An 18920-nucleotide genomic window follows, 5' to 3' on the forward strand; every position below is an offset into this window, starting at 1 on the left:
ACCACAGAGGCGGTCTTTATGCAGAAGGACATAACATTGATAGTCATGTATTCATGGTGAGTACTTGGGGAGGTATTACTCAAATACTGTTGTAGATAAAACATGACAGATGAAACTTGCCAACAATTCAAACCTAAAAAATAAATGAAATTTACATAACTTCTTACTCCTGTGCATAAATTGATATTCATATTCATAACATCATAAGTGTACCTCTTTGTTGGCATTTTAAACTGTTCATTAACTATCCAGGTCACCTACAGTGCATGGCTCAATTTCTTACCATGTTAGTTATATTGTTTAGTGGCCTCTAAAACAATATTGATTATTTTGACTATATAGAAAGCAATCTGTAAACTAAGAATTAGACCCGTGAAGATCTGGGGTAGAATAGGTCTTCAGCAACCCATGAGACCCATGAAGATCCAGGGTAGAATAGGTCTTCAGCAACCCATGAGACCCATGAAGATCCGGGGTAGAATAGGTCTTCAGCAATCCATGAGACCCGTGAAGATCCGGGGTAGAATAGGTCTTCAGCAATCCATGAGACCCGTGAAGACATCCAGGGTAGAATAGGTCTTCAGCAACCTGTGGGACCCGTGAAGATCCGGGGTAGAATAGGTCTTCAGCAATCCATGACCCATGAAGACATCCAGGGTAGAATAGGTCTTCAGCAATCCATGAGACCCGTGAAGACATCCAGGGTAGAATAGGTCTTCAGCAATACATGAGACCCGTGAAGACATCCAGGGTAGAATAGGTCTTCAGCAATCCATGAGACCCGTGAAGACATCCAGGGTAGAATAGGTCTTCAGCAATCCATGAGACCCGTGAAGACATCCAGGGTAGAATAGGTCTTCAGCAATCCATGAGACCCGTGAAGACATCCAGGGTAGAATAGGTCTTCAGCAATCCATGAGAGACCCGTGAAGACATCCAGGGTAGAATAGGTCTTCAGCAATCCATGAGACCCGTGAAGACATCCAGGGTAGAATAGGTCTTCAGCAACCCATGCTTGCTGTGAAAGGCGACTATGCTTGTCATAAGAGGCGAATAATCGGGTGGTCAGACAAGCTGACTTGGTTGATGCATGTCATTGTATCCCTATTGTGTGGATTGATGTGCATGACGTCAATCACTGCATTGTCTGGTCCAGACTCGATTATTTACAGACCGCCATCATAAAGCTGGAATATTGCTGAGTGCGGCGTTAAACAACAAGTAAACAAACAAACTAAGAATTAAAAGTAAAAAGCCTCAATCATATGGTTTTGTGAATCACCTCAGACTGATGTTTACACCTGAGAGGCTGATAGAGTCCTTAATGTCCAGGTGTGAACAACAGCTTCAGGGATATTGACAGTAATACAGCAGCGTGTTCTGCTGTCCACAGAGCTGGGTGCATGTGTGTGCAGATGAATAAAATATAAATACACATCAATAATCAATATACAACACTTATAGAGTATTGTTAGGGTTAGCACAAAATAGCAGCTGGATGATAACAGTTCCTGGTTATGCTGATCACATTTTGTTGTTGCTTCAGATCATAATAATGTCATGGAAGTAACTGTATACTACTCAAAAGAAGTTAAGGATGACCCTGTACGTTCATATTACAATAGTTAATCTGTCATGGAAATTTATGTACATTACTCAAAAGAAGTTAAGGATGACCCTGTACTTTCATATTACAATAGTTAATCTGTCATGGAAATTTATGTACATTACTCAAAAGAAGTTAAGAACCATTGGGTGGTCCTTAACTTCTTTTGAGTAGTATGTATAAAATTACTCAGTATTATTGGTTCTAGTTGTCAACAAAATGCATGAAATTGTTTGAGTGATCTAAAGGAACGACATTATATTTGAATATTTGGGAATCCCCGACCTACCTTGAACCCTGTGATATCAATCACTGGATTGTCTGGTCCAGACTCGATTATTTACAGACCGCCGTCATATAGCTGGAATATTGCTGAGTGCGGCCTTAAACAACAAACCAACCGACCAACCAATTGTCTACTTCATTTACCAGATGGTTTTTTCTGAGATTTATTCATCCGAATATCTGTTAGTTTCAGTTTACTGAACTGTTACAGAAACCATGATAACAAACAAACCATTTTTTTTATGAAGGTATCTTTCAATAAACTGCTAATGGGTATCATTGAATAATTTATATATTTTTTAAACGAATTCTATTATAGTATTGTGCATGATTTCATCTGAAAATATAAGTCTGAATACCAGTGGTATGGGCAGTACAACTTTTAACCACACTCCCACGTTCTAAGAATACCAGGCGGTTTTGGCAGTACAACTTTTGACCACCCACCCACATTCTAAGAATACCAGGCAGTGTGGGCAGTACAACTTTTGACCACCCTCCCACATTCTAAGAATACCAGGCAGTGTGGGCAGTACAACTTTTGACCACCCTCCCACGTTCTAAGAATACCAGGCGGTGTGGGCAGTACAACTTTTGACCACCCTCCCACGTTCTAAGAATACCAGGCGGTGTTTGCAGTACAACTTTTGACCACCCTCCCACGTTCTAAGAATACCAGGCAGTGTGGGCAGTACAACTTCTGACCACCCACCCACGTTCTAAGAATACCAGTTGGTGTTTGCAGTACAACTTTTGACCACCCACCTACGTTCTAAGAATACCAGGTGGTGTGGGCAGTACAACGTTTGACCACCCCCATTCTAAGAATACCAGGTGGTGTTGGTAGTGCAACGTTTGACCACCCTCCCACGTTCTAAGGATGGCGATGATTCGCGACCCTACAAAGAGAACAGCGTGGTATGACATTGTCAGTCACAATATGTCGGGCCGATTTCAGGACTGGTGTGGAAACTTGATCCGGTGACATTTCTCTATTAAGATAGTGGATGCTATAGTGATAAAAAAATGTCAATTATGGATCCAAGAAGAGTGTATGTCGCCACCAAAAGTTATAAAGGTCATGTTAGATGCATTGCGAAGAACGTAATTGTTTTTATTAACTACGAGGCCAAACATATCGGGGTTCATAAAAATCATATGTGCCCTGTATCACGTATCATATCACGTCACAAGACAACAGTGATCACAATGAACCATCTCTGATTGAAACAGCTGGTTTGACGGCCACATCACCACGGAAGTTAGTAAAACCATACACAACAAGTTAAATTTACTGTCAAAGATCAATCGGTAGAGATCACACTCAATTCAAATGTCAAAGAGATGAAAATAATTCTAATAGTTACTATGCAATTTTATACGACTGAGTAAAATATCTGGTATATACACCAGAAAATATGGCCAGTCTTGTAACTCTTTGGGCTTAGTATTGGCCGATTGTAAAGGTTACTAACAGATTGGTCTAAAAGTTGGTCACGGGTGTACTCATTCCAGAGGGGCGCTTAATACGGTGACTACGGTACTTCATCCAGAATGTAGGGAGGCTGGACAAAGAGTGATAGAGAGATGATATTCAGTACATCGTCAAGTGTTGGACATTATTAACATCAGAACAGTCTCGTGACAAACGGAGGCTGGTTGTCTCATTGCCAACAATAATCTTTTCCAAGGCCATTGTTGTTGTCACATATTGTCTATATTCATCAGTCAGTATGATTGTTGGAGAATTGCTATAAATACATGGGAACAAAAAATAATTCCTGACAGGAAGCAATTGTCTTGGTTTTGGCTTTACATTGTATTATATTTTCACAGTTAGGCATCATTTTGTCAGTGTGTTGATCACAGGCCAGGTGATCCATGCCCCAGCTGAGTGGAATAAATATGTCTAAATGAGGCATCAAGATGGTGTTCAGATAGCCCCAGGGTCCTGTCTGGACAGATGAGTGAGTGAGTGAGTGAGTTGGGCTTATCGCCGCTTTTAACAGTATTCCTGTTATGTCACGGCGTGTCAGCTTAATGTTGGAGGAAAGCCTGAAGTGATGCAGGTCTCAGACGTTTACCACTTCGGTGAAACCCACGGGCATGGGTATGGTGCTGACAAACCTAGAAACATAATCGGGGCTCTGGACAGATGAGGGTTGGTGGGTGGAGTTAGAGGATTGGGAAGGGGTTTTGCTTGGGACTTCAGGGTATGTCATAACTTCAATGATAAATCATTACTTATTTACAGACCGCCGCCATATAGCTGGAATGTTGCTGAGTGTGGTGATAAACAACAAACAAACAAACAAATAACAAAGGCACACACAGCTTGGAGTACAGATGAATAGTAGTTATGGTGGCCACATCTTAACCTCCCATTGAGCATGTGTCTTGTCTTAGTCAGACAGAAAAACAATTGTGATATATTTCTTTTGTAAGCTTTACTCTGAAATTATAAAAAACTCCTCCATGACATTCTAGAATCCTACCTTCTGATTGGTTTGCTAGCAGAATAGAATGTACATTAGACCATTGCTGTAACAACAACAACAACAACAAGAATAATAAATAATTATAATAAGTAAGGAATAAATACATTGAAATAAAAAATGAAAAAAAATGATTGATTCATCAATGAATCAATCAACATATTTATGAGTATATTTTTTACACATGTAAGTTGGATGACAGTCACCAGCATGGTTATAATGCCCTAAGATTGTAGTTGGCTGTTTGAAGTCATCACAGCTTAGTTGCATGGCTTCCTCTCTTATATAATCATGTAGATATGCATGTAATATGATCCACACTTCCTTGTGGTTTAGTTTTTGAATATGACCTGTAAGCGCTCACCAAGTAACATCTCACAGGTAACAAACCGGAAACTAACTCGAGTTACTGGGGACGTATTCTTACTCAGATTGCCCTTTTGTAATTTCAAGAAACTTAAGAAAAATGTACAACTTTACGGATGACAACTTCTGGTTTATTGCATATAGCGACGTTTCGATGTAGATTCTTACACCGTTATCAAGTAATAAGGAGCGTGACAAGCTCCAGCTTGATATCGGTGTAAGAATCTACATCGAGACGTCGCTATATGCAATAAACCAGAAGGTGTTTTCCATAAAGTTGTACATTTGTTTAATTATTTGCCAACTCCTAGAATGCCAATCAAACAGTTACTCAAGGATCTTATTGCAGAGTTGCCAAGGCTTTGGTTTCACAAGTTGGTTTGACGAATATTAAAAGGCTGAAATAAAAAATATTAAAATGACTTGTGACCAAAACGTTTGGGCTCCACAGTTTCACAATTAAATGTTATCCCAGTTAAATAAAAATGATGTGAAAGAGATGGAAGATCTATAAACTCTAGGTGAACGGGCAAAAGCTCTGAAGAATATGCAAAATAACAAAAGCCCAGACTCAGATGGCTTTCCCACTGAATTTTATTAATTCTTCTGGAAAGATATTGGTCAGTTTTTATTGCGATCATTGAATTGTGTCGAACTCTGTTACCCAGAAACAAGGGGTTATTGTCTGTATTCCAAAGGGGGACAAGCCTAAACGGTTCATAACTAACTGGAGGCCCATATCACTATTGAATGTTTCATATAAACTGGCATCTTCATGCAGAGCAAATAGAATCAAATCAAAATTGCTATTTATCTTTAATGAAGATGAGACTGGCTTTATGACAATACCCTGACCGAGTCATATTGAAAGACGTTAAGAAATGGTACTTGTTGTAGCCCTGCCTGGCGTTTGGCATTAAGTTGATAAAACAAGGACTGGTTGGCTCAGAGTCAGTCTACTGTGTCTGAGTGGGGCATCCATGTTAAACTGCGGCATGGTATCTCAGTGGGTTAGCACTATAAAGTCAGCATAAGTCTGGACTAGTACATGCAGCTACACACTCACGTGCATGCAGGCTGCTATATAAGTGCAATAATCTTGACACGTCATTAAGCCCCATTTGACCTCACCTCACATCAAAGATGACAGAAACTCGTATCAAACCACTAATTATTACCAATACTAAAGTCAATGGTATCCAAAGGTAAGACATGTTCATTTTGTGTTCATTGACAGTAAAGTTCTGGGCCACATATTAAAAAAAAAAATCATCTGATAACATGAAAACACAATGCCATTTAGAAAGTGGTCAAATGTAACAAATGTTAAATTTTGGATAACACTTTCTCAGTAAAGTACAGATTTTCATACTTTTTTGGGTTGAGTCCCGTCCGAGATTCGAACCCACACCGCCAGTGTGAGACACCTAATTGCCAGCACACAAAGTCAGGGGTCTAACCCACTCAGCCACTGAGGCTTCCACAAGATAAACGAAATAACACAATTACTTGGTATTTGAGGGCTACTTAAATTTCTGAATAGCCAGTTCATTTTGTCCAAACAGTTGCTAGCCCATAATCACAACTAGTTAACAGAATACGTTGTCTGAAATTTCAGTCTGAACGAGGGACGCTTAAAACCACATGTACCCTGAAGGATACTGCTGCAATGAATTTATCTCACTGACATGTTTGTTGTTTGTTTGTTTGTTGTTTAACGCTTCACTCAGCATTATTCCAGCTATATGAGGGCAGTCTGTAAATAATCAAGCCTGGACCAGACACTCCAGTGATTGACATCATGAGCATCGATCTACACAATTGGGATTACGATGACATGCATGAAATGAGTCAGTGAACCTGACCACCCAATCCCATCATTCGCCTCTTACGGCAAGAATGGATTGCTGAAGACCTGTTTACCATTGTAAGAGAATTAAAACAAATTCAAAATTGATAGAAAAGAGATGTTTAATTGAGCTGTGGTTAACTTGCTCTGTGTCACGTAACTTTCATTGACTCAGGAAAAAGAGTGCAACCTTTTGCTTCGAATAGAGGTATAAGCGATTTATTCTTTGGCTCTGTTATCCATATGCAGCCTGTCTTCTTCAGGGCGGGGTATAAGGGATTTGCCCTCCCGCTCAGAAATATATTTCCCTCCCAGACATATACATAGTATTTTACCAAGATTGTGTGAACCAATCAGGTCTCATCATTCTGACATGGAGGTGTGATAATCTTAATTATCCTGTAAATATTTCTGTTTTATGTTTAGACTCAAACTCTCTAATTTCATTTTGAAATATTTATTTAAAAACAGGAATTCATAACTGGAATGTGATACTGTCTTGTTTCATTAAACAAACAGCTGACTTGCCATGCTTGTGGTTATCAAGCTGTTGATCGACCAGTGTTAGGGCTGTGCACTGTATAGTACAGTCTTAATTACCTATTATTGCTAGCAGTGTTTCTAGGTCAGCTTGCCACTAAACCCAATACTTATATAGATTGGTAAAGAGATTTATCTGGGATGTTCAACTAAATGCCCATGGCAGACACAGTAATGGGGAAAAACATTTTTCTCTTAAAAAAAATGGGATTTTTTGTCAGATTAATTTATGCTTACATTTTATTCTTATATTGCATTTAATTTAGTATCATCAAACTAAGTGACATTGGCAAAGCTATGACAAATCATGTTAAAAGTTGTGATGACCTGAAATGAAACATCTTATATTTGATTTTGGGAATTTGGGCAATATTTCCTTAGGGCGAATATCAGTGTCGCAGAGAGCCCAGATAAGTCTTTCTTATTTATATCTGCAGTAAGCATGAGTTTGTTAATTGTGTGTATTGAAATTAAGAAGACTTTGTTGAATACAAGATGTCTATAAGGTGCAATGTTACACAATTGTTTCATTTAAATTTTCCATTTGGCATATTTCTTGTTTTACAAGTATCTCGGTCAGTACTTTTGCCACGGTTGGACGTGACATGACAGAAATATGAAATGTGGTCAGTGCTGTTTTTAGTTCATTTCCAACAAAATTATTTAATTTAGATTTCCAGGACTGAACATCCATGTGAGTTTATGGCATGGTGCATTGTCATTTGTCTGTCTGTCTGTCAGACCTGATCAAAGTGGTGGGGTAAGCGTTGTGATGTCATGGAATCACTTGCAGGTTATATATTTACAATTAATATCATATCATTTCATGTGTCACCATTATATATACACGTGTGTCATTTTGTATCAATACATGGCCATGATGACGTCACAATACGATTCTCATATCATGGAATATGTGACCGAGATGATCTCATGATACGATACTCATATCACGGAATATGTGACCAAGATGACCTCACGATACGATGCTCATATCATGGAATATGTGACCAAGATGACCTCACGATATGATACTCGTATCATGGAATATGTGACCAACATGACCTCACGATCTGATACTCGTATTGTGGAATATGTGACCATGATGACCTCATGATCTAAAATTCATATGGAATATGTGACCACGATGACCTCACGAAAAGATACTCGTATCATGGAATATGTGACCAAGATGACCTCATGATCTGATACTCATATCATGGAATATGTGACCAAGATGACCTCATGATCTGATACTGGTATCATGGAATATGTGACCGAGATGATCTCATGATACGATACTCATATCATGGAATATGTGACCACGATGACTTCACGATATGATACTCGTATCATGGAATATTTGACCAAGATGACCTCACGATATGATACTCGTATCATGGAATATGTGACCATGATGACCTCACGATATGATACTCGTATCATGTAATATGTGACAATGATGACCTCACGATAAGATACTCATATCATGGAATATGTGACAATGATGACCTCACGATAAGATACTCATATCATGGAATATGAGACCACGGTGACTTCACGATATGATACTCGTATCATGGAATATGTGACCAAGATGACCTCACGATCTGATACTGGTATCATGGAATATGTGACCACGATGACCTCATGATCTGATACTCATATCATGGAATATGTGACAATGATGACCTCATGATACGATACTCGTATCATGGAATATGTGACCATGATGACCTCACAATCTGATACTCATATCATGGAATATGTGACAATGATGACCTCATGATACGATACTCGTATCATGGAATATGTGACCATGATGACCTCACGATCTGATACTCATATCATGGAATATGTGACAATGATGACCTCATGATACGATGCTCATATCATGGAATATGTGACCATGATGACCTATGATATGGTACTCGTATCATGGAATATGTGACCATGATGACCTCAAGATCTGATACTCAGTAAAGAATTATACAATAAACTAGTGACTGGATATTATGAATGAATTGAATAAACTTTTTATGATTTAGATTTTGTGAAATTCACTCTTCATGTTATATTCTTTTAGCTTGGAATTGATAAAGCCACCTGAGTAAATATTGCTTTCAAAATATGGGTACTTATCAAAAATATTTTAGAGGTTACATACTACTTGCCATTACTAGTATCGCCTGGATGATACACCAACTTGTGATCCTATACATATCACAATACCTTGCTCACGATCCGATATGATTCATGATACCTGCATGTGCTCTAATCTGTGGTGCATAAGCCATCTTTTTCCTGACCTGTAAAGATTCCGGGGTAGAATTGGTCTTCAGCAACCCATGCTTGCCGTAAAAGGTGACTCTGCTTGTCATAAAAGGCGACTAACAGGATCGGGTGGTCAGGCTCACTTGGTTAATGCATGTCATCGATCCCAATTGCGTGGATCGATACTCATGATACCCGTATTAATCACTGGATTGTCTGGTCCAGACTCGATTATTTACAGACCGCTGTCTTATAGCTGGAATATTGCTGAGTGCGGTGTAAAACAACAAACCAACCAACCAACCATCTTTTTCCTAGACAGAATGGCCAAATACCTGGCACACTGATGATTTATAGTTGTCAAGTATGGGGCAGTGGATGAAAATATTTATGTTTTAACTACTAATTATTGTTTGCTGTAACCAGCTGGTAACAGTTATTAGAACAAACATTTAAAGTAACAATCAATTTTTTTTACTAAGTGAGCGATTGTGATCGATACTTGTATCGAGAAGTAAATAATCGGATCCTCCGATGTGTCGGTGTATTGTCACACCACTAATTAAGAGTGATTCTATGTTTTAGGTCATGACCTCTGCTCTGCGTGGAACCCCATCTGTATTGGACGGATATATGGCGTCATCGGCAAACTCAAGATCCACCCAGGTAACTTCAGGAATCCATCTCTACTGAAATTGATTCATGTCGATGCCATGTGTGTTCAGGACCGCCTCTGTGGTCTTGTGGATAGAGTGTCTGCTCGGAGAGTGGATCCAGTGGTTCGATCCCCAGGCAGGTCATGCCAATAGTCATTAAGACATGGACTGGTGAGCTCAGATTCAGTGTACTGTGTCTGGGTGGGGTATCCATGTAAAACTGCACACGGTATCTCAGTGGGCTGACACTTTAAAACCGCTATAAGTCCGGACTAGTACAAGCAGCCACACACACACATTCATGCATGTCGCTATGATCTTGAACGTGATTTTAAAGACCATTTCACCTCATTGTTTTAGTGTCTTCACACATCATGTCAGACATCCCACTGACAAGATTGGAGAATTGACGTGTCAAGGTGCATGTAATGCATCACTTGATCAATGTCACCTGTATTTTAACTGACAACATGAAAAAAACGAAGAGCAAAAGATATTGACTCTATTGATCTCATGATAGAATTTTGGTTCATGATAAATGGATTCAGAATATGATGGGAGATTTGTGATTTGGTTAGACTAATCAAGTTTTGAATCATGTGTAACTTTAGGCTGTGTGATTTGTTGAGTTTCTGTGTGTGTGAAAATAAGGTATGCATCGGTTCCAGTTAATCAATACCTCGTATCTACAGTGCAAAACTGTATTTATTAATAGTCTCATGAGATTAAACATTTATTTGGGGATGTATTTTTGTGAAAAGCGACAGGCGAAATCACCCCCCAAATGAAATATTCCTCCACAGCGAGGAACCCCCCTTCTGGAGGTTAAAATGGGTTCCTGGTGTTTGACGCTCTGCGCTGTTTCAACTCTCATGATGATCGGGCCGACGCCATGTCTGCCTGCTTTTGCCATCCATTTGATTACCATGTCCACAACTTATGTGACCTCAGTTACAACACTGAAGATGACTTCAGTTGTTTACTCAGGGGATTAATCCCTGACAGGCATTTATTGGGTGGAATAGGGCCGAGGGCAGCTGTTCTTTTATTACCCAAACAGGATATTAGTAATGAAACGCTAATCACCGATCTTAAATTGTTATCTACGGGTCGACTCACACATTCAACAATGTATGCAAAGTTGTTATATTTGTAGGATTAACAAAATTGGCAGAAACTGTAAATGTATAAGGACTAAGAATCACAAGATAGATAAATGTAGCAGACATAACCATAACATTTTGCTCATTTTTTTCACATTTTTCTCCGAATTTGACCGTTTATTATTTTTCTTATGACATTTTTTTCATGTCATACGATAACTTGTATGATTATCAATGACTCTACGTAATTTTGTTTTATTATTTTCACAAATAACACTTGTAGAGACATTTATGTGCAACATGCAGAAATCCATGGTTCACTGACAGACCATCACGCATACGAGTGACCCCTCTCAGGTGGTCACTTGTACGCGAGACGGGAGAGCCGTCTCGCGTACACGTTACGTCCTCTTCTGATAACAGCCAATGAAAAGGTTGTCACCACTATGCTGGTAGCTTTTAGGCCATGTTCTCAAATAGGTTTGTTTTGGAAAATCAATTACGGAACGTGTGATTTCTTCACTTTCACTTAGACATTTAAATACTTTCTACAAATATTACAAACTTTTCTTTCTCGGAAATTGACCAAATGTATCTAGGAAATGGGATATTCACAAAAAAAATTAAATAATTTTTTTTCATTTTTCACTTAACTTGCCCTTTAAAATACTTCTCCTAGGGTGGCTCATGTGACCCAGTCATCAAAGATGCTGTGCAGAGTTGTGTCCCATAGGTGGGTCAGAAAGCTATAATCTTGGTTTGGATCCCAGATTTGCCCTGCTTGTGGTTTTCACCAAAGTGGGGACACATCTAAGACCAACATTGTATGAAGCTTTCCCGCTGTGAAGATCCGGGTTAGAATTGGTCTTCAGCAACCAGTGACTAACGGGATCGGGTGGTCAGGCTCGCTGACTTGATTGATGCATGTCATCATATCCAAATTGCATAGATCGATGATCATGATGTCAATCACTGAATTGTGTGGTCCAATCTTGATTCATTACTGAACACCGTCATATAGCTGGAATATTGCTGAGTGCGATGTTGCAAACTTCAAGCTGTCCCCTGACATCACTGCACATGGAGCTGACCAGGACTGCCATTGGTTGCTTGACTGATAGGTATTCAAATCAAACTGAATCTCATCCCTTTGTCTTGAAACTTAGATGCATGCAAGCTTATGATGATGAATATGGTATTTTTAAGATATGGCTTTTTTTAATTGTCATTATGACTTGAAGTTCCGTTTGAGTTAGCATCAAGATATTGAAAAGTATGAAAGAGATTAATGACATTAGGAACCAGTTTACAGTCATATGTAGGATTTCAGGCGATGACAGGCTTTTCTCTATCCTTTCTTTCTTCATGTCATGGTAAGTAGCAGGGATGTGTTCGGTATTCAAAGTGTCCTTGACAGCAGCACTTTGGGAAAAACTGTTTTTTGGTTCAAAATTGTTATTTTTGACAGATCCTTAATTTCAAGGTATTATAACATATTAAATACAACAATGTAAACTCAAACCATTTCCCCCTCATTGGAGCTGTTTTCAGTGAAACACAAGTCACCTTGACCAAGCCATCGCATTAGTTACAACAATATGAACATTAATTGAGAATCCTTTTATTCCCATTTGGGATTTATTACTGAAATTTTCTGCAGAGTTGGGTCCGAATGTCGGCCTCTGAGCAGGTATAGATAAAACCATGAGTACTTCTGCATCGGTCTTACAAGACTCGTACAAGAATATCCCCCAGCTAATGTGACACCAGGGATTGTAAGGCTGCAATGTTTCATGTCGCAAACCAGCCTATCAGTGCCAAGAGACTCATAACCATTAAGGACAAAGAACGAGTTGTCTTACAGCCCCAGTACAGTGACATGTCAGGCATTCTGATGTAACCTGGAAATACGTGGTCAGGGTTTTATGCAGCGGCCAGCAGAATTACAGACAGATACATGACAGACAGACCGCCTCCTTGGTCTTGTAGGTAGAGCGTCTGCCCGGAGAGGAGAAGGTTGGGACGATCCCTGTGCCATAGCATGCCGAAAGACGTTAAGAGATGGTACTTGTTGTTACCTTGCCTGACGCTTCTCATTAAGAGGATAAAACTGGTCAGCTTGGATTGGAGTCATTATACTGTATAGGGCATCCCCATGAAACTGCGGCATGGTCTCAGTCAGCTAGCATACCCCACACACCGACCCCCCACCACCACTCCCAGACCCTACCCCCCATCCACAAACACACAGAGAGAAACATACATACGTTGATAGGGTTAGTGCAGTGCCAGTAAATGTGATACAGGCCAGTAAGTTTATATTCACGTCAGACCAGCTGCTGACGAAATATGGTATTGGATGTATCAGTGATCTATGGAGAGTCTATTGATACTTGTGAACCCTTTCGTATTTATTTCACAAAGGTTCTAATTTAATTCAGAATTAAAAATATTCAATATTCCTCTGCATGATGCCATCAAAATGAATGAGCAGGTTTTTTTCCCAAATCCCATTGCAAGAACGTCTTCAAACTACAATTGCAGGAATATCTTCAAAAGCCCTCTACTAGAATGTCTTTGTGGCCCTTTTGGAGGAATGTTTCCAAAATCCCTCAACGAGAATGAGTTTGCGCTGAGAGAACCCCTTCTGACCCAAAATCTTCTTTTGATGCAGGTGGTCCATTGGCCTGTGGTGCTGCAATTTGCTTTGCAGAGTTGCAAGCCTTAGTTTTGTCAGGATCTGCTGGTCATGAGTTCAAATCTCAAACATGCCTTAATTATGATGCTTTCTTTGTGAGCACTAAGTGCCCTTGGCAGGGAATGCAGGGGAAAATTTTTCTTTACTCAAATTGGTCATTGAAATACAAGTCCCATCTACAAAGCCATGATATTAGTTATGAGCATATTGCATGAAATGGGAATTTGGATATTCAGCAACAAGTCTGCAGGAAATGTCAGTAAACATTTGCTGTAGACTTGTTGCCGAATAACAGCCTCTGAACAGGTCTAGATTAATAGACTCCGGTCCCTGAACCCCCTCATTTCTCCCCTCCTACTAGACTCCGGTCCCTGAACCCCCTCATTTCTCCCCTCCTGCTAGATTCCGGTCCCTGAACCCCCTCATTTCTCCCTTCCTGCTAGACTCCGGCCCCTGAACCCCCTCATTTCTCCCTTCCTGCTAGACTCCGGCCCCTGAACCCCCTCATTTCTCCCTTCCTGCTAGACTCCGGCCCCTGAACCCCCTCATTTCTCCCCTCCTGCTAGACTCCGGCCCCTGAACCCCCTCATTTCTCCCTTCCTGCTAGACTCCGGCCCCTTAACCCCCTCATTTCTCCCCTTCTGCTAGACTCCGGTCCCTGAACCCCCTCATTTCTCCCCTCCTGCTAGACTCCGGCCCCTGAACCCCCTCATTTCTCCCCTCCTGCTAGACTCCGGCCCCTGAACCCCCTCATTTCTCCCCTCCTGCTAGACTCCGGTCCCTGAACCCCCTCATTTCTCCCCTTCTGCTAGACTCCGGCCCCTGAACCCCCTCATTTCTCCCCTCCTGCTAGACTCCGGCCCCTTAACCCCCTCATTTCTCCCCTTCTGCTAGACTCCGGCCCCTTAACCCCCTCATTTCTCCCCTCCTGCTAGACTCCGGTCCCTGAACCCCCTCATTTCTCCCCTTCTGCTAGACTCCGGTCCCTGAACCCCCTCATTTCTCCCCTTCTGCTAGACTCCGGTCCCTGAACCCCCTCATTTCTCCCCTTCTGCTAGACTCCGGCCCCTTAACCCCCTCATTTCTCCCCTTCTGCTAGACTCCGGCCCCTTAACCCCTTCATTTCTCCCCTTCTGCTAGACTCCGGTCCCTGAACCCCCTCATTTCTCCCCTCCTGCTAGACTCCGGCCCCTTAACCCCCTCATTTCTCCCCTTCTGCTAGACTCCGGCCCCTTAACCCCCTCATTTCTCCCCTTCTGCTAGACTCCGGTCCCTGAACCCCCTCATTTCTCCCCTTCTGCTAGACTCCGGTCCCTGAACCCCCTCATTTCTCCCATCCTGCTAGACTCCGGCCCCTGAAGACCTGCTACAACACAGCAATCAAGGAACTCTTTGTTGGCTCACAAGGAAATCAGCTTGTCCTGTTGAGGTGCTGCTCTTCTGAAATAAATAGATTAGATTATGGAACTTGGCGGCCACTGTTTGCAATTTACAACCTTCTACTTACATTGCTTTATTTTAATCAGTTACCGTATTTGATACCTGAAAACATGAGCATTATATCTTAAAAATCTTTCTTTTCAATACTGCATGCCCGAGAGGGGGTTGCGCATTGTTTGGATGCACACTATACTCAACAAGATATGGTAGAACATGGAGTCCAGTGGTTGACATAGTGGTATTTTGTTCAGTGATTTATTTAATGCATGTTGATTTTGTTTGTTTATTGCAGCCCACTCAGCAATATTCCAAATATATGATGGTGGCTTATGAATAATCGAGTCTGGATCAAACAAACCAGTGATTGATGTCATGAGCAGCAATATATGCAAATGAGTTGTGATGACCTGCATCAACCAAGTCATTGAGTCTGACCGACTTACGACAAGCTTTGGTATCTGAAGATTGGTGGATTGTTGCTCATGCTATCAACCCGGGGTTTTCCTGACCCAGGGATGGTGGGGTGGCCTAGTGGTTAAAGCGTTTACTCGTCACGCTGAAAACCCGGGTTCGATTCCCCACATGTGTACAAAGTGTGAAGCCCATTTCTGGTGTCCCCTGCCATGATATTGCTTGAATATTGCTAAAAGTGGTGTTAAACTATCCTCACTCACTCACTCACTCACTCACTCACTGCTCCCTGAGTCAGAATATTTTGTACACTATGGTAAGGGTACACGCTTATTTTGTAAAATTTCCGTAGAAACATATTGCAAAACATGTCTTTACAGTACTGAGATTGCTTCGTTATCAGTGCTAGGTTCTAAGTGAATATTCTGGATCTTGCTGTGGTCAACTCATGTTAATTTTGTCATGCAAAGTCAGAGGCAAGTCAGTCACAGAACTGGTCTATCTTGTCAGATCTGCTATCCCTTGTACCATGTCAGGGAACATTGTGGGAAGGGTCCCAGCTCAATAATGAAATTATATTGGTCTTTCACTGCCAGACAGCATTTGATGCAAATGTACCGCAAGATTATGCAGTGTACAGAAACTAGGATGTGAATACCTCCATGGACTGAGAGAATATGTATGATATTCTGCTTGTGTGTTTCTTAAGGCACTGGGCTTCATCCTTAGGTTATCTTTGCCAGGAAAGATTATTCACGACTCCCACTGGAAGATATGAGCAGACTTTCTTTGTCACGGGGACAATGTACAGTCAGTGCTTATGAGGACCTCTTCTAGCATCTAGAAGTTGTATGGAAAATACTCTTGAATAATGTTGTTACTGCAACACTCAAAATATGTGAGGCAGTATTTGTTCGGCAGAAGATGTGATAGAAATCGATTAGGAGAATGTATTTCAAGTTTTAAGGACAATAGAAAGTTTGAAATTAGTGCTTTTCTGAAGCTAACTGTGATGTCATGATAGTGACGTGCAGTGTAAAACTGTAAAACTTGCAAGGCAAGCTTAATTTTCTTGTTGGGTGCCTTCTTCATGTTGGCTTATGAAGTAGCTTTCAATGCCTGTATGAATGTTGGCTTATGAAGCAGCTTTCAATGCCTGTATGAATGTTGACTTATGAAGCAGCTTTCAATGCCTGTATGAATGTTGACTTATGAAGCAGCTTTCAATGCCTGTATGAATGTTGACTTATGAAGCAGCTTTCAATGCCTGTATGAATGTTGACTTATGAAGTAGCTTTCAATGCCTGTATGAATGTTGGCAGATGAAGCAGCTTTCAATGCCTGTATGAATGTTGACTTATGAAGTAGCTTTCAATGCCTGTATGAATGTTGACTTATGAAGTAGCTTTGAATGCCTGTATGAATGTTGGCTTATGAAGCAGCTTTCAATGCCTGTATGAATGTTGGATTATGAAAAAGCTTTCAATGTCTGTATGAATGTTGGCAGATGAAGCAGCTTTCAATGCCTGTATGAATGTTGGATTATGAAGTAGCTTTCAATGCCTGTATGAATGTTGACTTATGAAGCAGCTTTCAATGCCTGTATGAATGTTGGCTTATGAAGCAGCTTTCAATGCCTGTATGAATGTTGACTTATGAAGTAGCTTTCAATGCCTGTATGAATGTTGGCTTGTGAAGCAGCTTTCAATGCCTGTATGAATGTTGACTTATGAAGCAGCTTTCAATGCCTGTATGAATGTTGGCAGATGAAGTAGCTTTCAATGTCTGTATGAATGTTGGCTTATGAAGCAGCTTTCAATGCCTGTATGAATGTTGGCAGATGAAGCAGCTTTCAATGCCTGTATGAATGTTGACTTATGAAGCAGCTTTCAATGCCTGTATGAATGTTGGCTTGTGAAGCAGCTTTCAATGCCTGTATGAATGTTGGCAGATGAAGCAGCTTTCAATGCCTGTATGAATGTTGGCTTATGAAGTAGCTTTCAATGCCTGTATGAATGTTGGCTTTTGAAGCAGCTTTCAATGCCTGTATGAATGTTGGCTTATGAAGCAGCTTTCAATGCCTGTATGAATGTTGGCAGATGAAGCAGCTTTCAATGCCTGTATGAATGTTGACTTATGAAGTAGCTTTCAATGCCTGTATGAATGTTGGCTTATGAAGCAGCTTTCAATGCCTGTATGAATGTTGACTTATGAAGCAGCTTTCAATGCCTGTATGAATGTTGGCTTGTGAAGCAGCTTTCAATGCCTGTATGAATGTTGGCAGATGAAGCAGCTTTCAATGCCTGTATGAATGTTGGCTTATGAAGTAGCTTTCAATGCCTGTATGAATGTTGGCTTATGAAGCAGCTTTCAATGCCTGTATGAATGTTGGCTTATGAAGTAGCTTTCAATGCCTGTATGAATGTTGGCTTATGAAGCAGCTTTCAATGCCTGTATGAATGTTGGCTTATGAAGCAGCTTTCAATGCCTGTATGAATGTTGGATTATGAAGCAGCTTTCAATGCCTGTATGAATGTTGGCTTATGAAGCAGCTTTCAATGCCTGTATGAATGTTGGCAGATGAAGCAGCTTTCAATGCCTGTATGAATGTTGGCTTATGAAGTAGCTTTCAATGCCTGTATGAATGTTGGCTTATGAAGCAGCTTTCAATGCCTGTATGAATGTTGGATTATGAAGCAGCTTTCAATGCCTGTATGAATGTTGACTTATGAAGCAGCTTTCAATGTCTGTATGAATGTTGGCAGATGAAGTAGCTTTCAATGCCTGTATGAATGTTGGATTATGAAGTAGCTTTCAATGCCTGTATGAATGTTGACTTATGAAGCAGCTTTCAATGCCTGTATGAATGTTGGCAGATGAAGTAGCTTTCAATGCCTGTATGAATGTTGGCAGATGAAGAAGCTTTCAATGCCTGTATGAATGTTGGCTTATGAAGCAGCTTTCAATGCCTGTATGAAAGTTGGCAGATGAAGCAGCTTTCAATGCCTGTATGAATGTTGGCAGATGAAGTAGCTTTCAATGCCTGTATGAATGTTGGATTATGAAGCAGCTTTCAATGCCTGTATGAATGTTGACTTATGAAGAAGCTTTCAATGCCTGTATGAATGTTGGCTTATGAAGCAGCTTTCAATGCCTGTTTGAATGTTGGCAGATGAAGCAGCTTTCAATGCCTGTAT

At 40.6% G+C, this 18920-nt stretch overlaps 1 protein-coding gene across 2 annotated transcripts in view; it reads left to right on the top strand.

Annotated features, from left to right (window-relative positions):
• The window catches only part of LOC124149181 (phosphatidylinositide phosphatase SAC2-like), a 401391-nt gene that overhangs the window by 9449 nt on the left and 373022 nt on the right, over positions 1–18920 (top strand). For both annotated transcript variants that reach the window (XM_048381486.1, XM_048381487.1), the window contains exon 2: positions 10001–10081. In XM_048381486.1, coding sequence (XP_048237443.1) covers positions 10001–10081 — 81 coding nt within the window. The remainder of the gene's footprint in view (positions 1–10000; positions 10082–18920) is intronic.

This window comes from Haliotis rufescens, unplaced genomic scaffold (genome assembly GCF_023055435.1).
Source record: "Haliotis rufescens isolate VD_foot unplaced genomic scaffold, xgHalRufe1.0.p SCAF_39, whole genome shotgun sequence".
NCBI classification, from domain to species: Eukaryota; Metazoa; Mollusca; class Gastropoda; order Lepetellida; family Haliotidae; genus Haliotis; species Haliotis rufescens.